Here is a 19409-nt window from a genome sequence, read left to right on the forward strand (position 1 = left end):
AGAGATTATTTTAGGTGTGGAATTTGCATTTGTTGCTGTTGTTTATATAGGAATATCAGCATACATTACAATGACTGCATGTGTAAACCAGAGCTGAATGCATGCATAGCCCATTTGCACCAGTGTTAATATTTTACATTTGCCATGATAAATTCAATTTAATGCCCAGAAATCGCTTTAATAAAGTCGAACCATCAGGTTGGAACCTTGGTGACAGGTGCCAGCATCAGCAAAGTGCGTTAGGAATTGAGACTCAAGTTAGACAGTATCACACGAGAGAAATATCTTTCAAAGGTACATTGTTTGCAAACTACTTATTTTAAATAGTCATACTATTGGTAATGTAATAATCAACTATTTATATTTTATTGTACGTTAGTACTGATGTTGGAAATTATGGCTACTTAACATATTTTATTCTGAAATAATTTTTATTGGACTATAGCAGCAATATTTAATAGATGGTTCAGTAATAGTTCAGTTTCCTACCAGGGTTATCCAATAAAGTGCTGCAGTTATTTTCACGTACAAACTCTCACCTGGTTTGGGTTAAAAACATGGTATATACAGAAATATTACCTTCACACAATTTAAACCAAATCTTCTGGCTGTAATGCATTATTAATTATGCATGTTTGACCACTATAATACATACATTTTTTATATTATTGTGATATATTTAATTAAGGTCTAATTATACCACAATATTTCAACAATATAAAGAATTTTAAAAATCACATATAGTTAACAGGTTTGAAGTTACTGGGAGAGTTTTCCTCAAGCACTATTTAAATATTGGAACACAACACTTTTTTGAATTGTGAGTTTTATTTTCATACTGTAATAAAATTGATTAATTTTGTATTAGTAACCTAAAAAGGTTTCCACTAGTTTTTAGATAAAATATATTTACATACACAATGTGTTTATAATTGATGCTCACTATTGGTTTGCTGATGGTACATTTTAAAGAAAGTTTACTAATGATTACATCGAAAGATTTAGAAGAAACTGAGATAATCATGTGTTTTGGTCAATCAGCCATTTAAAGCTGGACCCATTTAAATCTGTGGATTGCAGTTATATCTCTATACTAATTATACAATAGTGATGTAAATTTATGTACCCATGCTACATATACTTGTTCTACAACTATATACTACAGTATACAATATACTACAGTTTTACAATAGTATATTATTTGAAGTTAGATAAATCTATATTTATAACTATTTAATTTAAATCTGAAATTAGCCCACTTGTAAACACATTTGGTAAAAATATAACTTTCATAAGTAACATATAGTAAATCTGTGACTAATACAAATAAAAAATGAAATATTAATGTTTGGCATTGCACTAATACATTTAGAAAGAAATCCAATATTTCTGCCAAGAATGAAACAAAATATGTGTTCCATGTTTGGGTGAAGGAGGCTTTGCATTTAGAGTATGAGACACTGACCCATTTCAAACGACGACTGAAGACTCACCTCTTCAGGCTGCACCTCTCCCCATCCCTCCCTACCCCCCTGTAAATGACTGTAAGTTTAGGGTTGTAACTAGGCAGCTGTTTCGTAGGTGACTTAGGTGCATTAACTGTCTTAACTACTGCTTGTATTTTTCCATAGACTGCGTTGTTGCCGTTCTCGTTGGGTTAATCAGTTTAACCTTCAGGGTCCAAGTTGAACTATGCGGTTGTTCACTGCACTTGGACCGGTACTTCTCTCTAGGGGTTTCGTCATACTTGTTCCTGGTTATGGTTATACACTTTGTTGTACGTCGCTCTGGATAAGAGCGTCTGCCAAATGCCTGTAATGTAATGTAATGAGTGTGGGGGTATGGCCTGCTTTGACCCAGCCCAGTGGATACAGAGCATATTGCATGTTTACCAATCTCAAGCATAGTTTAAAAAATTGAGTTATTATTTATCTTTTTATGGTAAAGAAAAAACATATTGTTTCAAATATCAGTTTAGCCATATATATTTGCACATATATATGTATATATATGTGTGTGTGTGTGCGTGCGTGCGTGCGTACGTGCATGTGTGTGTGTGTATGTGCGTGTATGTGTGTGTGTGTAGACATGTATACATATACACACATGCATGTTTTCATGCCTTCTTTGGTGTTGCTTTAGAATCTGCTTTGGATCCTGAGAGGCCGTTTTCTGTGTTATCAATCCCTGAGGAGCTAACCAGGCACTCTTTACTGCAGGAGAAAGGAGAAAAGAAGGAGGAGTATAAGGGAGGAAGGAAAAGGGGAAATGAAAGTTGTCAGAATAATGCATTTTCCAGGCAAAACAATAATAACATAAACACAAAACAAATTCCTGACCCATTATTATCATTCTGTGATATGTATGTATCCAATTATAGCTGTACATTTGCTTATGGCTGTTGCACTCATAGCTCTTCACCCTTTAATAGTTGTTCACACTACATAGTTCATCCTCTCATAGATGGAACTCAAACAGACACTACTGCCTGATTTAATAATATCAAGTTCCATAAAGAAGGTGCAGGTATGTCATTTTATTAGTGAGGTAACAGACCCTGATCTTTCCCTTGCAGTAGATCTTTCTCTTGCAGTACACAGGACGTGAGGTTTAGATGCGGACGTGACGTGACATGCAAGCAGCAACCGGGGAAATTCAACATGGCAGGTCCCTGCTACGAAAAAACTTTAATCTCTCAACTGCAATCTAAAACGAACTAAAACAAACCTTTGGATTATATTTCGGAACTTTTGCTACTGCCCTCATTCAAACCATTTACCTACCCAATCGTGGATAATTTGGAGAATTTTATCGACAAGCACTTTTACGAGGTGTGCGTCATGTCGGAACGGGAACCCAGCAGGAAACTCCTGAGGTGAGACTGGTCTACAGAGACGGATGAGCAGCCGTCAAGAATTGAGGTTAGTGTTCTTGAATCGATCAACAACAAACTCTTAATTCTGGAACAAGTACACAATGACCTCAAAGAGTTGAAAACAAGTCTCGAGTTCAGCCAGTCGCAAATAGAGACGCTGCAAATGGAAAACAACAAACTGAAAGTGGCAGTAAACGCACTCTCCACCAAAATTGACCACATCACCACCGAAAATGAAAAATGAAAGAGACTATTCTAGACTTTCAGTGCCGCAGCATGCGCAACAATTTAATCTTTAACGGAATACCGGAACATACTGCCGACAACCCAGAAAATGCGATCAAGGAATTCATGCAATCCGCACTCAAACTCTCACCCGACACCATAAGCCAAATCACTTTTCATCGCGCTCACTGAATCAGGCAAAAAAACAACACAAACGGGAGACTGAGACCCATCGTGGCGAAATTCGTTCACTACAAACATAAGGAACTTGTAAAAAGCAAAGGAAGAGAACTGAAAGGAACCAATTATGGGCTTAATGATTAGTTCCCATGTGAAATATAAGACAGGAGAAAAAAACTATACACAATCTTGAAACAATACCGAGAGAAGGGCAGGCGTGTTGCATTGACTGTGGATAAACTGTACACAGATGGCCAGCTCTACCGCGATAGCAACACCACTTGGCTTTAGACAGCCACCCTGCAATACGCCAGCAGTAAAATAATGTATACACCCAGCTGCCCCTCACTGTAGCCTGTACCTTACTGTGCCTATGTCATTTAAATGTACAATGTACTCACCAATTCTATGTTGTCTGTGTCCTCTACCCCATGTTATGTATATGTTCTATGTTTACTGTATATATGTTGTCTGTGTTTGCTATCCCATCTGTGTGGCTATGTATGTGCATATTATGGAGAGAAATGTGTTAAGGGAGCATTAGGCTATATGGTGAAGCCGCTTCTGGATGTGTATGGAATTATACAAATGTACATTTTTTTGTATTAACCAACATACCTAATGCCCTCTTTTAAATTTGTTAGTTGGAACATACGTGGCATTAGTTCACCAGCAAAAAGAACTAAAATCCTAAACCATATCAACAAATTACAAGCCGAAATATGTCTGTTACAGGAAACACATCTCTCAGAAACGGAACACAACAAATTAAAAACACAACATTTCAATCAAATATATTCTGCTTCATACAACTCTAAAAAAAGAGGCGTCTCAATTCTCATTAACAAAAAAGTACCACTAATTCACAAAAATACCATAGCTGACCCTGAAGGGCCCTATATCATTATTAATGGTCTAATCAACAACAACAGTATAACAATTGCAAGCATTATTGTCCAAACACAGACGATCCAGATTTCTTTCACAACTTCTTCTCATTATTACTTGATCTCCCCAACTCAACTGTTATAACTGGGGGTGATTTCAACATAGTCATCAACCCAACACAGGACCGATCAAACAACCCCTCAAAAAACTCCACTGAAACAGTTAAACAGTATATGACTGATCTGGGCCTTGGCGATACATGGAAGCTACAAAACCAAACAAAATCAGCAAGAGAATACACCTATTTCTCGCCCGTCCACCAATCATTCTCCAGAATCGACTTCTTCCTAACAAGCAACTCCATTATATCAGATATATCCAACACCAAAATTCATCCAATCACCATCTTGGACCACTCGCAAATCAGCTTCAATCTTAACAACAACCACATAACTAAGACCACTACTAGATGGCATTTCAATACATCTCTATTGAAAGACAATGACAAATAAAAGAGAGTGGACATCCTTTATGGAAACGAATGATTCTCCAGACATACCACCCACACTACTCTGGGAAACAGCAAAAGTTGTACTAAGAGGGAAAATCATCTCATACTCTTCATACAAGAAAAAAAAGAACAAGAATTGGAAAACAATCTGGAACAAAAAATAAAAATGTTACACATGCGGAAAATGTTCCCATGCGGAAAATCCCACAGAACAAACTCTAAAGGAACTAAGAGAGACCATATTTCAACTTCACAATATTCTCAACAAAAAAACAGTTCTTACTACAAAGACTACGTTATAACCACTTCGAATACAACAATAAATCTGGAAAATATTTAGCAAACCAACTCAAACATAACAAAGAGAAATCAATCATAACAACGGTAAAAGACTCAGTGGGGAATGCAACTCAGAACCCGCAAACTATTAATGACTTCTTTAGAACATATTATAGCAAATTATATACAACTGACAAAGATAAACACATAACTGAAATAGACTCTTTATTGAATAATATAATACTACCAACATTGAACATAGACCAGGCTAAAACCCTCGACGCCCCATTAACAACAGCCGAATTTGAAAAAGCAGTCGAACATCTCTCGAACAATAAAGCACCAGGATCTGATGGCTACCCCGCTGAGTTCTTTAAACACTTTTGGCAGACAATCTCACCACTATTCACCAGAATGGCAACAGAAATAAAAAGACTAATCATATAGACGCCCCCAACTTCCACCACTACTACCTAGCAAATGAATTACAGCATTTGATCAAATGGATCCATCCAAACCACTACCATAACACATGGCTCGACATAGAACAAGACGAATGCAAAGACATATCTATCACAGACCTACCTTTCTTTAGTAACACCATAAAACATCACCATTGCTTTAAAAACACTGTAATCGCTACAACTCTGACAGCTTGGTGGAAAGTTAATAAAATCACAAATTTCACCATGACACCTAGTGCACATACACCCATATGGCACAACCCGGACTTTCTAGTAAACAAATCACCAATAACAGGCACTAAGTGGAAAGAAAAAGGCATCACACACCTGCACCACCTCTTTGAGAATAACACACTACTCAGCTTTCAAGAATTGGTCCAGAAATACGGCATTGAGAAAGAACAATATCTAAAGTACCACCAACTGAAAAATGCAATCAAGGCAAAAATCAGTATCTCTAACAACCCCCTTCAACCACCACCACTAATGGAAAACATTAATATAATTGCAAGTTCAAAGAAACCTCTCTCCAAACTATATAGACTCCTATCTTCCACAGACAACACTATCTCTCTTCTTACCAATAACTGGGAAAAAGACCTCAATATCAGTATCAATGCCGACTTTTGATCCAATATCTGTAAAAACACCTTCTATATGTCTAATAATACTAATATACAACGAATTCAATACAAAATCAACCACAGAGCACATATAACTCAACACAAGATGTACAAAATGGGATTCACAGACATATGCACTCACTGCACACTCCACACATCTGACAACTACTTTTACGCTCTCTGGCAATGCCCTCCAGTCAATCAATTCTGGCAAGAAATCATCACCAACATATCACTACTTCTGGGATGCAGCCTCCCACTATCCCCATCACTGTGCTTACTTGGAGACTCATCAGTAATCGACACGTCCAACCAAAACACAACTCCAATACTTGTAGCCCTAAGTATCACCAAGAAAACAATCCCACTAAACTGGAAAAACAGAGATCAACTCTCCATCTCAGAGTGGTTAAACCTGTTAAGAGAACATATATCAATGGAACAAATCTCAGCCTCAATCAGAAAACAAAATGAAAAATCTAATAAAAACTTCTCGCCACTCCTAAAATCTCTACAACTGCCGGTGAACTAAGGCCACGCACACACACCCACACACACACCTTCCTAACCCCACTACCGCTTTACCCACATACACAGACACACACATGCACACACACGATTGAATTTTTTTTTTCCCTTTTTTTAACTTATTTGTTCTCCATTATTATTATTATTGTTATTATTATTATTATTATTATTATTGTGTCTCTTTGATTTGTATGGCTAAAACAACATTTGGCTTTGTCAACCATTGCATTAGAGTCAAAATTCTCCCAAACAGGACTAAAAGGTTTTCACTAACACTAACCATAATGGTGGTTGTAAATGGTCCTGCTAATGCAAATACAACAGAGGTTGGAATTGGATTGACTTCAGGGGCATCATTGAAGCCAAAATTCTGGGGAGGCACAATTAGAGTGGGGGGGCATGGAGGTCCGTCCCAAGAAAAAAAGAAAATAATGATGCAATTCTTTGCAATTTGACATATATATATTCAAAGACTTTGGGGGGATTATTTTAAAACGTCACTAAATCAGTTTTTGTTGCTCAGTAATCTCCCACTTTATATTAGGGTAAATATATTTATTTGGGGATTTTCATATCAATTATTTGTGCTGTTATAGTTATTGAAAATGACACTCACATCTACACTAGCTTCTACACTGCTGCCGCTTTTCTTGAAAAAGAGCTAAATCTTGTCTGCTTCACCCAAAAATTTTAAGGGGCATAAATCCACCTAAAAAGACTATATCCACAATGCAAATTAATTTAGAAAACATAGATAATAAAGCCACAGATGAAAGGAACCTGCCAACATGGTAATAGCTGTATTTTCAGATACAATGCATAGGAAGCAGCATGAGTACAGATGAGACTGCTGACATCACATAGCAGTGTCTGCTCCATTGCCAATAAAAGCTCATACTGAGCAGTAGTAGGCCTAACCTATTTTCCAAACTGCTCAGCCTCCTTGAAAGATATAACATGTAACCACACCTACACACAATTAAATCTGCATAAATTTTCATGAAGGAAAAATAGCCTATCACTATAAATCTCACCTAGGATAACCTACCTCTTGCACTATCAACTTCCTGACTGAGGACAGGACTGGGGCTTTCTGTCGTTTTTTTAAAGAATGACGAGATTTTCCTCTGCATCTTGACCTGGAGATATCAAATGGAATTCAGTGTTTTTCTAACTATAACCTGTGATAGTGGTGGTAAAAACTATCAGCTCACTGCCATAAGATTCACACAGCTCTCCTTTACCAATATTAAATAGAATGCTATGCTATCACAAGTAACGACTAGCTAGCGAGCCAGAAGGCTAAACAACCGGATTGACGGATGACTACTAACTTTAGCTAGTACTAGCCAATTATCTTGCAAAGCAAACTATGCCTATATTTCTCAAATGCATTTAAGGGTGTATAACTAATTGCATTTCCATACGTTTGAAAAAGGGATTGATGCTCTACTAACCACTTCAGCAACACACTGTTAAGCTGCAGCCTAAATCTCCTCCAGCATTGATGCGCAACAGATAGCTCTATGCGTGCGTACCTTCTGTTGAGAACCGATTTCATCCAGAAACTTTTGGAAGAAACCAATACCATAGGGAAAGGGGGTGTGTGATTTTTTGAGATATGATCTATGATATAATTAGAAGAATACGTTTGACTCATAAAATGATCATAACTACACAGCATAAAAAATAATAGTAATAAAATAAAATAAAAATATAAAAAATCCAGATATCAAAAATCTGGTGGGGCACATGCCCCCCCAGCTTGAATGGGCATGACACGTCTGATTGACTTGGTAGTACCACAGCCTCATGACATGACCTGCAGAGCAAATATAATTTCAGTCATGTCAATATAAACTTTCATATACAGTTACGACTGGATCAAATATTTAAACTAAGAATTATGATCAACAACACAGTATAGTTTGCTTTTTCACATAATGTTGTTATTGTTTTTATTTCTGTTTTTTTGAAAATGTTTTTGCTCTCATTTTCACTTCAGTTAACAAAAATGATCTTGTTGACTATTTTCAACTGCAATCCTGCTTCCACAGTTACTGACACTGAGGCATACTTGTATCTGAATATACTGACTTATGCTAAAAGCAAGTTAGTATGCAGCTATGGATCTATGAAGAATGGTCATCACCACATGGTGAATGAGAAATGTACTGTACGGCTCCATAACCTTGAGGGGAGAAATTCCTCATTCGATAAAAGAGCCTTAAGTTAGTCTCAGTCTCTTCTCTTGGAATGCTTTAAGAAGTCAGAGTGACAAAAGAAAAAAACTTGTCATTTATTTCATCCTCATTCAGATCATCTGTACAGTGTCATAGTCCTTTCTGCAGATGCTGTCAGAAAATTTGTGAGGAATTTTGGAAAGCCATTATATTATATATAGCACTATATTGAGGAGAAGCTGCAAGCAAGATGGTAGAGCCCATCGAGATTCGAGATGAGCTTCGAGATTAATTAATTAAGACACATTAATACAGTGAAATCACGTGCATGGCTGGTGGTGGCACCGAGTTAACTCCCTACGTATGTGCAGGCTTCAGGCACACTTTCTGTCTTTAAGCATAGGCTTAAAACTTACCCCTTAGTCAGTAATATAGTTAACCTTGGTCCCCTCCTATTCTCCCTGTACACCCAATCTCTTGGTCCTGTAATCTCTGCCCATGGGTTGTTTTATCATTGTTATGCCGATGACACCCAACTCTTTCTCTCCTTCCCCCCTCTGACACACAGGTCTCCGCTCGCATCTCTGCTTGCCTGAGGGACATCCAGAGTTGGATGGATAACCACCATCTTAAGCTGAACCCAGGTAAGACAGAGATGATCTTCATCCCTGCTCCATCCTCTAACCTCCTTGACTTTTCCATTTCCCTAGGGGACATGGGTGTCATCATCACCCACTGCAAAAAACCTCGGAGTGGTGATGGACAACAGACTGTCCCTCTCCCAGAACATCACAGCGGTGAGTCGAACGTGCAGGTTCTTCCTGTACAACATCCGGAGAATCCGCCCCTTCCTCACCACCTATGCAACCCAACTCCTGGTTCAAGCGATGGTCCTGTCCCGCCTGGACTACTGCAACTCGCTGCTGGCTGGTCTGCCAGCATCCGCCATCAGACCCCTGCAGCTCATCCAGAATGCTGCAGCGCGTCTGGTCTACAACCTCCCCAGACATTTCCATGTCACCCCCCTGCTCACTGACCTCCACTGGCTACCTGTTATGGCTCGCATCAAATTTAAGACCTTGGTGCTTGCATACCAGGCAGCTAAGGGGTCAGCACCAGGATACATCCAGAGGATCATCAGACCCTACACACCAGCCAGACCTCTCCGTTCTGCCACCTCTGGACGCTTGGCACCTCCCCCTCTTCGTGTCTGTACTTCCCGCTCCCGTCTGCTGTCTGTCCTGGCCCCTCGCTGGTGGAATGACCTCCCCATGACGGTCAGAACAGCAGAGAATCTGACTACCTTCAAACGCAGACTAAAGACTCATCTCTTCAGGCTGCACCTCTCCCCACCCCTCCCTAGCCTATAGTTTAGCTCAATGTACCTAGTTAGGCTAATACAATCATGTTAGTTTTTATTTGGCAGGATTGTTTGTCTGATTCTGATTAGGAATATGTGATTTCAGTGCTAGTTTGTACTTGGCAGGATTGTTTGTTTGCTGAACAGGTTACTCTACAGGGTTGGAGTCCTGATCTATGTGGTCACTTCTGGCACTACGATCGTTACTTAACTCTAGTATGTTTCTTTTGCACCTCTGCACCTTGAACTAATGCACTTGTTGTACATCGCTCTGGATAAGAGCGTCTGCTAAATGCCTGTAATGTAATGTAATGTAATGGGGTGGTAGTGTAACCAAAAAAATTTAAATAAACAGTTGGACAGTGTCCTACCATTGTTATTAATGGTAGGTAAAACTAATTAGGTTGAAGACATCACATATACTTAATTGCGTGTAACATGTCTACAATTTTATTAAGCAAATCCAACAATTTTATTTATTTAGTAAATCCATCTATTTATTTTTAGAGTCTTCATAATACTGCATACAACCACTAGCAAACATTTTTGGAAACACTCGGATAACATCTTCTCCCCGGATGTTTTCTCCTCCAGAATTTGCCCAGTATTATTCAGATTCAGATTTTTTTTCTCATCTCTTTGATTGAATTCACTCAGAAGTCAGCACCAAGTTTCACAATTAAACAAACACACACCTGCAGAAAGAACACTAGAAAGGCTGGGCCAAAATGACACCATTTATAATTAAAATTACGCCGTTATATCCTCCTCCATCCACAACTTTCCTAAATATTTGCCCCTGAACTAACTGCATTTTATAAATTCGAAAAAATCAACTCAGTCAAGAAACACAGGCAGTTCGAGCCATTTTCTTCACAACACAATCTCCCCGACAGTAAATGACAGGTGCTTTTACTCAGTTGCAAATGTGTCACCAGGGTGTAAAATTAACTTTTTTATGCACTAGCCACTGTGTCTGGTAGATTCTCAACTTCTACCAGCCACTTTTAAAAATCAATATTAAAGCAGCAGCGACTGAGCTGAAAATTGTTGGGGGGCAAAACTTTCCTTTAACTAATCATTGATCTCAACCTGTTTTATTATCAAGCGTGCCAACGGTCGGACTAATCAAATGGCAAGTAGCCTAACACCCAACACACAGCATCTTCATACCGCGTTAGGGGGATTAAATCATAAATTCAATCTATCCATTAAAAATCTGTTTTAATCACCAAGTAGTCTACACTTAACAAACAAGATACACCAGTCTGTTATCTACCGTGTTAGTTTACAGAAAAACTACCAAACTGCATACTTCCATGCTCCGAGTGCGCATAGCGAGCATGTCTCCATCTTGGAGTGCAAGTCCAAACCGAAGTTCGGTACTGCGGAGCACGGATAAAGTACCCGGATGCGCACTCCATTTGATCAAAATTTGAAGTGTGCATCCGTGCATGCTCCGACTGGGAAAAATACCACAATTCCTTTCGCGAAAACGGTCAAAAACAACGGTAATGGCGGAAGACAATCTAGTGTAGGCTACTCTCTCGGATTGCCTTCCACTGCTCTTCTGACAGCAAAAAGGAGAATTCAATTGAAGTGGCTAGCTCGCAAAAAGTTGCTGATATTACTGGTTAGTCGAGATCATAATATTTCAGTAATAGCCTACTATTTTACTTATAGAGTGTGAGCATCTATCGACCAGGTTCGTTCGGTAGACAGAAAAACATCAGATTTTCAACTGTAGTCTATATAAAATAGGCGAAATATAAGTAACAACCTGTACATAGTTATGTAGAAAAAAACGTCCTTGTTATCCTCCGGAGGTAATTTTTTCAGTACTTTCGCGATTTTTTTCTGTGCCGGCAAATAAGTCAGAGGTTGCCCAGTGCTAGCTTTAGCTGCTACGGGGACGTGTATCTACCACTGCATAGAGATTAATGGAAGTTGTCTTTACTTGAGATCATAGAAGTGTCCCGTCGTGTGTATTTCAGGTTAATATGAAAAAGGCTGGTTCCTACTAGCATTTCTAGCGATCCGTTACATATTCACAGTTGTAACCCAAGTAGCAGGAAGCAAAATAGCCATTAAGAAGAAGCGACATTTGCACTACTTAATTTTCGTGATTATGGAATTAATTAGTATATCAATATAACTAAAATGTATATGTATTAAGTTGGATTTTTTCCCATTTAGACAGTTATGTGTAATTTTTGCAAGACTTGCATTTAAATAGGTAACGGAGTCTAGTCCGCTTGAATGAAATAAATGCGGTAACATTTCAGTGGTCGATAATATGTTCTCTCACTCTCACGTTATTCCCCTCAGGTTTATTACCGGAATTTTACCGATAGTTACGGCAAAGGTTAAAGGTTATGGGTCAGATGTCGTCACGAAGTGCATCCCACTCATTTAACTGTTTCTCCGTGCTACTGCACTTCCATGGTTCGGAGTGCGTAGTCCCAAGCATTGCCTGGAGTACGTATTCCGGAGCACGGTAATGTGGAGCATGGAAGTTTGCGGTTTGGGACACAGCAAAGTTTGGGCATCCGCCACTGTGGCGTGTGAGCCTCTCAAATTTACCAGCCACTCCGCAAAATCACCCGCATTTGGCGGGTGTTAATTTTACACCCTGCGTGTCACCATCTACTCCACCATGGTGTTCAGCAACTGAATAGCCAGAACTTGATACAAGTTTCCAAATCAAGCATTATCTAAACTCACTTGTACACATATAATCACAGGAAATTCATTCACTACAATTGTCTTTAGGGTGGGTGCTGTAGTGATAGAAATGGCTTAGCACTCCACGGAGATAACGCCACCGATATATTTTCATGTTTTCTCTGAAACTGAGACTTTGAATACGAAAAAAAGTCTCTCCAAAGAGAAGGTAAGTAAAATTGTGAGGAATTTGTTATGACCGAAGAAATTACTTTTTAAAAAGTTTGCACTTTGTATTTCTTAAACTACTTTCCAATCCATTTACATTTTTGTCTTTTACCATGCACATTTCCCCGTAGCCTATATAACAAAACCTTTATATTTATAAATACAAGATGTAGATGTATTCCACCCAGGGAAGCTTTTTGATGTTTTATTGAATTTATCCAAGCATATTCAAGTCAAACATAAAGGTAAAGTGTGGCTACAACAATGAGGGGAGATACAGTATTAAGAAATAAAAAACAACAAAACATATTAGCCTTACATTCTGTAGAGGTGGTGGTACAGTTCATGTAGCTAGTTAATACTGAACAGTTCAAGAGTAAGGAAGGACTATGTTTTGATTTATAAAAACATTTGCCTATGTTTGAAACTTGATTTTACTGTTTGTTTACCTAAGTGTTATAAAAGCCTGTTATGGCTATATAACATATAGTTCATTGTTTGTTAAATATAGCTTTAAAAGCAAATTACCTGTTGTTAAACTGCATTATTATTGATGTCATTGTAAAATCATGACTTTTAATGCTTTAACATCTCAACAATAGCAGTGACAGTGATTATAATAGTAAAAATCTGGAATTGTTAGCATTTTATACAGCTTTGGGTTGAACTCCACACACTTCCGTTTTAGCCACACCCAGTTAGTTTTTATCCGAGAAAAATGCAAATGCTTTTTTGGTTGAACAAATACAGATACAAATACAAATAGTGGCATCTCCCTCTGCCCCTAGTGTGTAGTAGAGTGCTATATCTAGTGTTGGGCAAAGCTACTAGCTTATAGCTAGTAACTGGCCTACATTTTCCAGTATCATGTGTGTAGTTTCTATTTCTAAAATCAAGTAGCTACAATTGTAGGCTAGCTGTATTGGCATAAAAGTAAAATCATTAGACCAGCATCATTTGTGGACAAAGAAAATCCCAGTTTAGATTCAAAACATTGTCCATCGGGTATTGAAACTGAAACCTAAAATGGACCAGATCATGTCACCACCATGATTGCCCTGCACTATTGCCTGGTGTTTTCTCTGTTTGCTCTTTTTGCTCTGTCTCTTGCCTTGCTACTCTATAATGTAAGTGTCTTTGTGACAGTTTCTCTGTAAAAAGCATGATACAACTAAAACTGAATTGAATTGGCAAAATGCACTCACCGGCGAATTTATTAGGTACACCTGTTCAACTGCTTGTTAACGCAAATATCTAATCAGGCAATCTGCTGAAACCAAGCATCAGAATGGAGAAGAGAGGTGATTTAAGTGACTTTGAACGTGGCATGGTTGTTGGTGCCCGACGGGCTGGTTTGAGTATTTCAGAAACTGCTGATCTACTGGGATTTTCACGTACAACCATGTCTAGGGTTTACAGAGAATGGTCAGAAAAAGAGAAAATATCCAGTGAGCGGCAGTTCTCTGGGTGAAAATGCCTTGTTGATGGCAGAGGTCAGAGCAGAATGGCCAGACTGGTTTGAGCTGATAGAAAGGCAACAGTAACTCAAATAACCACTTGTTACAACCAAGGTATGCAGAAGAGCATCTCTGAACGCACAACACGTCGATGGGCTACAGCAGCAGAAGACCACACCAGGTGCCACTCCTGTCAGCTAAGAACAGGAAACTGAGGCTACAATTGGCACGGGCTCACCAAAATTGGACAATAGAAGATTGGAAAAACGTTGCCTGGTCTGATGAGTCTCAATTTCTGCTGCGACATTCAGATGGTAGGGTAAGAATTTGGCGTAAACAACATGAAAGCATGGATCCATCCTGCCTTATATCAACGGTTCAGGCTGGTGGTGGTGGTGGTGTAATGGTGTGGGGGATATTTTCTTGGCACACTTTGGGCCCCTTAGTACCAATTGAGCATTGTTTAAACGCCACAGTCTACCTGAGTATTGTTGCTGACCATGTCCATCCCTTTATGACCACAGTGTACCCATCTTCTAATGGCTAATTCCAGCAGGATAACGTGCCATGTCACAAAGCTCAAATCATCTCAAACTGGTCTCTTGAACATGACAATGAATTCTCTGTACTCAAATGGCCTCCACAGTCACCAGATCTCAATCCAATAGTGCACCTTTGAGATGTGGTGGAACGGGAGATTCGCATCATGGATGCGCAGGCGACAAATCTGCAGCAACTGCGTGATGCTATCATGTCAATATGGACCAAAATCTCTGAGGAATGTTTCCAGCACCTTGTTGAATCTATGCCATGAAGAATTAAGGCAGTTCTGAAGGAAAAAGGGGGTCCAACCCGGTACTAGCAAGGTGTACCTAATAAATTGGCCGGTGAGTGTATGTTACGATCATGTAAAAATATAAGCCAAATTGTATAGAAACCTGTATTGGCATAAAAGTAAAATCAATAGACTAATATCATATCTGGACAAAATACCAGCTTTTATATTCACACCATTATCTGTTGGATATTTAAAGCGATATTTCCTGACTAAAATGGACCTAATTTATCATGACACTACAACTGCTTTGCCCCATATAAAATGCAAGTTACCATGTTGCTATCATGTAATATTGGACATTTACGAATTAAGAATTAGATGCATTTTTTTAAACGACACGGCAATCTACCATAATGGCCTCTGTGATCGACATATTGGTCAGCCCTGCTCTAGAACATTCAAAGAAAGAGGCTTGCATTGTCTGGCTGATCATGACAGACTCGAGGCTGAGTCAAGGACTGATAGAAGCTGCAGGCTATTGGTGCTACCAGCCTGGTATATTTCACCCAGGAGGCAATTCAGATTGCCATGACCAAAAGAATATCTTGGTCATAATTTCTGAATGGTAGGTTCCCTGAAAAGTGCATTTCCACCAATGTGACTGCTTGAGGATCCAGGCCTGGATCAGGGTTACCTGTGGTTTCCTCTGATGTGGCCAGGCATTTAGTGCATTCATAGTTGGGGTCACAAATGAATCTGTAAGCAGGCTCCCTTTGAGCACAAGTTGCCTTAATAACCCTTCAAGTATCTTTTTGTGGGGCAAATCCCAGACATAGTAACATGGGTTGTTGACATCCTATATGAGATATGCATTTGACACCAATAACCAGACATCAGCCCACATGAAGACCTTGCAGCAACTGGGCAGAAGGGAATGAGTCATTATGAATAAAAAAATAACAGTGGCTGTTTTTTATTTATTAAAATATAAATCTGATTATCAATCAAAAATAATATTAAATAGACACACTAATGTGTGTCACACACAGAGAGAAGCCATCAGGAAGCTCAACACATGATTCACTTATTTGCTTATTTTTAACTATGACCATATTCCCAAAAATACAAGATAAGGGTGAGCAACAGAGAAAACTAGAAAGACTTTCTTGGCCAGCAGCTACACTGCTGTGGGGTACACAACAGTGCATAAGTACTTAACTATAACACTGTGTGGATATTGTATAGTTACAGTCTTGAGATACAAAAAACAGCTGTTTGGCCTAAACACAGTACATTATAAAACACCCACACAATTACCAAGTACAATAAGGCTGAATTAGATAAATGACCAGCTGGTGAGTTTGTGGCATCCCGCTTACTCATGCTGCAACAACCAAGTCCAGATAATGATAGGGTGTCTGAAAAGTACCCTGAGCTGGAAAAAGTGATGTGGGTTCCACACCTATTCCGTCAGAAAAAATAGGAAAGGCCAAGAAAGGGAAAAGAAAGACTAGTCATAATTCCAATTAAAGATATCTTTAATTCCTGGTTATTTAAGATATTTAAATGATCTTTTTTGATATCTGAAACTAAGATATTACCAGTCAAAATACAATTGTAGATATCTTTAACTGGAGTTATGACTAGTCAAAACTAAGGTGGAGATATCTCAAATTTGAGTTATTACTAGTCAAAAGCCCTTTTAAGATATTTACAAAGAAGTTATGGATATCTTGAAGCAAGACCAATCTTATTTTAGAGATTTCTTCAATTATCATTCTGACTAGCTTGAATACATTTATAGATATCTTCTATTATCATTTTGACTAGTCAAAATGCAGTTGTAGATATCAAAAACTGGCTCCTTGTACGAATGTCCTGATAGCACAGAGTGGGCCAGCTGAGTGGGCCAACAGAGAGAAGTTAAGAAGGTGGAAACTTTAAAAACACTCAGTTTGGGGCACACCAATTTGTCGTGGCATAGCCTGAGTAAAAAATGGTGCTTTATCTCCTATTCAGAGCCAGACTTATTAATTATTGTGCACATTTTGTGAAAAATAAAAGTTAGGCTATATGCATTAGATTCAATATGGTACACAATCCCATCCATCCATTATCTATACCCGCTTATCCTGGGCAGGGTCACGGGGGGTGTTGGAGTCCGTCCCAGCATATATTGGGCAAGAGGCAGGAATAAACCCTGAACAGGCCACCAATCTATCGCAGGGCACACACACACCGTTCATTCACACCCACATACCTATGGGAAATTTAGTGTCTCCCATTAGCCTACCTGCATGTCTTTGGACTGTGGGAGGAAACATTTAATAGCCATAGCCTTGTCTCTCAACTAAGCCCCGGTTTGATTTGCTGTGATTTGTATTGTGGCTTGCTTGAGCTAGAGACTGCCACTTCTAGACTTGTCTAATACAGCAGGGATTTTTAGTGAATTTTTAGTGGAACTCTGCAGGACAGCAGAACTCTGCAAGTACCTTTTGTCATAGTGACTTTCTGTATGTAACATTTGTGGAGGTTGATCTAAAGATGTTCTTTAATATTCAAACTATTTGTGATATTTCATCAAATTAATTTTGATTCATATCCATTATGTGAAAAATGCAAACACATTTGGATTCAAACCTTTTTCTTTTAGGTGAATTTTAGAAACAATTTTGCTAAACATTACTTGGAAGAACTGAATTTCCATTTGGATCAGAGATCAAATTGTTCTACTGTGCTTTAAGTGAACTCACATAGGTATTTAAGAACAATTTCTTACTGATTTATACAACGGCTTGGCTGAATACTCGCTTCTGATTGGTCCAAGGGTGGGCATTAATTCTCAGTAAAGGTCTACTTCAACAGTTCTAAACAAAAAAAAAAACTTTAACAGTTCTAAAATCAATGCGCTACAAAATCCAGCATTCTAAAGCAGTTGAAACAGCAACATTATTCTTTTTCGATTTTGAATTGTTGTTACGTCCCCTCTCCTTTTCAATGTCCAATTTCGAAATTGATGGCAACGTTGAATCACGGTTCTAGTTACTGGCTTCATTTAGGATTGCCAACCATCCCACAAAATAATGAATCGTCACTTATTTGGATAGTAGAATTGGCGTTCCGTATTTAACTCATGGCTACGGGATGCATTTTCTTCTGTAGACTATCTTTGTTAACAATTGCGTTTATAGTAACCGCTGTTTTGAATATAGTAGTTAGCTAGCTCGCTAGCCGGGATGAAAAGCATGCCATGAGACCATTTTGTGTCATGGTTCTGTGTTTGTCTGCGTTTCCTTTTTTGGGCCGCCAGATGGCGGCACTTCATTTTGTAGTTCTGTTCCTTTTCCCTGTTTAATTGTATTATTGTTTTCAATTATTCAATTATTGTTTGTTGGTTATGTCTCATTTTCGCTTCCCTCTCTGTGGTCTGATTGTGCATTGTGCCCTCCTGTGTCTCGTTAGTGTCGTGTCTATTTAAGTTCTTTGCTTCCCTGACACGGGTGCTGGATCCTTGTGTTTCCGTCTGTGAGTTTCGCCTGTGTGTTCCTGCCTGTTCTCTGTCTTCCGGAGTTCTGCCCTGCCCAAGTTTTGTTCTGAGTTTTTTGGGATTTTTATTCTGTTTTATTCTCTGTTTTTGATGGATTTCTTTGTGTTTTTTCAAGAATTGCCCTGCGAGGCCTTTTATTCCCTGCTTTTGTTCCTGATTTGAAAAGTAAAGTCTTCGTTTCAATTTACCGCTTGGAGTTTTGAGTTTTTTCGCTCACTCTGCGTTTGGGTCCTAACCCCCCGTTGTCGTGACATTTTGACTTAAAACCCAGCTGAATTTTAATATTGGCTGGGTGACGAGTGACGGCGAACCAATCATAAAGCTAGCTGGCATTCAAACCTGGTTTTAGAGGGTCTTGGAAAAACGCTATGTCTACACTTTGTGACCACACCATTTTAAAAAGCAAGACTGAGCTAGGGAGATTAATTTGATTTAGTTATGGTTTCGTTTAGTTTTCTTAAATAATGTAATGATAACAATTACCAAAATTGGTGCTAATTGTATGGTATAAAATGAGAAGGAACAATTTTTCCTTGATAGAATCATTGTTTTCATAGAATTAACGACCAGAGGTCTTTGCTTAACAACGGTGCAAACAGAACTACCAACCAGATTTTTT

The 19409-nt window shown here is 38.7% G+C and overlaps 1 protein-coding gene across 1 annotated transcript in view; it reads right to left on the reverse strand.

Annotated features, from left to right (window-relative positions):
• The window catches only part of scn4bb (sodium channel, voltage-gated, type IV, beta b), a 155673-nt gene that overhangs the window by 4382 nt on the left and 131882 nt on the right, over positions 1–19409 (reverse strand). Inside the window, exon 5 of the mRNA XM_064352054.1 lies at positions 2107–2213. Coding sequence (XP_064208124.1) covers positions 2117–2213 — 97 coding nt within the window. The 3' untranslated portion in view covers positions 2107–2116. The remainder of the gene's footprint in view (positions 1–2106; positions 2214–19409) is intronic.

This window comes from Anguilla rostrata, chromosome 9, assembly GCF_018555375.3.
Source record: "Anguilla rostrata isolate EN2019 chromosome 9, ASM1855537v3, whole genome shotgun sequence".
Lineage (NCBI taxonomy): Eukaryota > Metazoa > Chordata > Actinopteri > Anguilliformes > Anguillidae > Anguilla > Anguilla rostrata.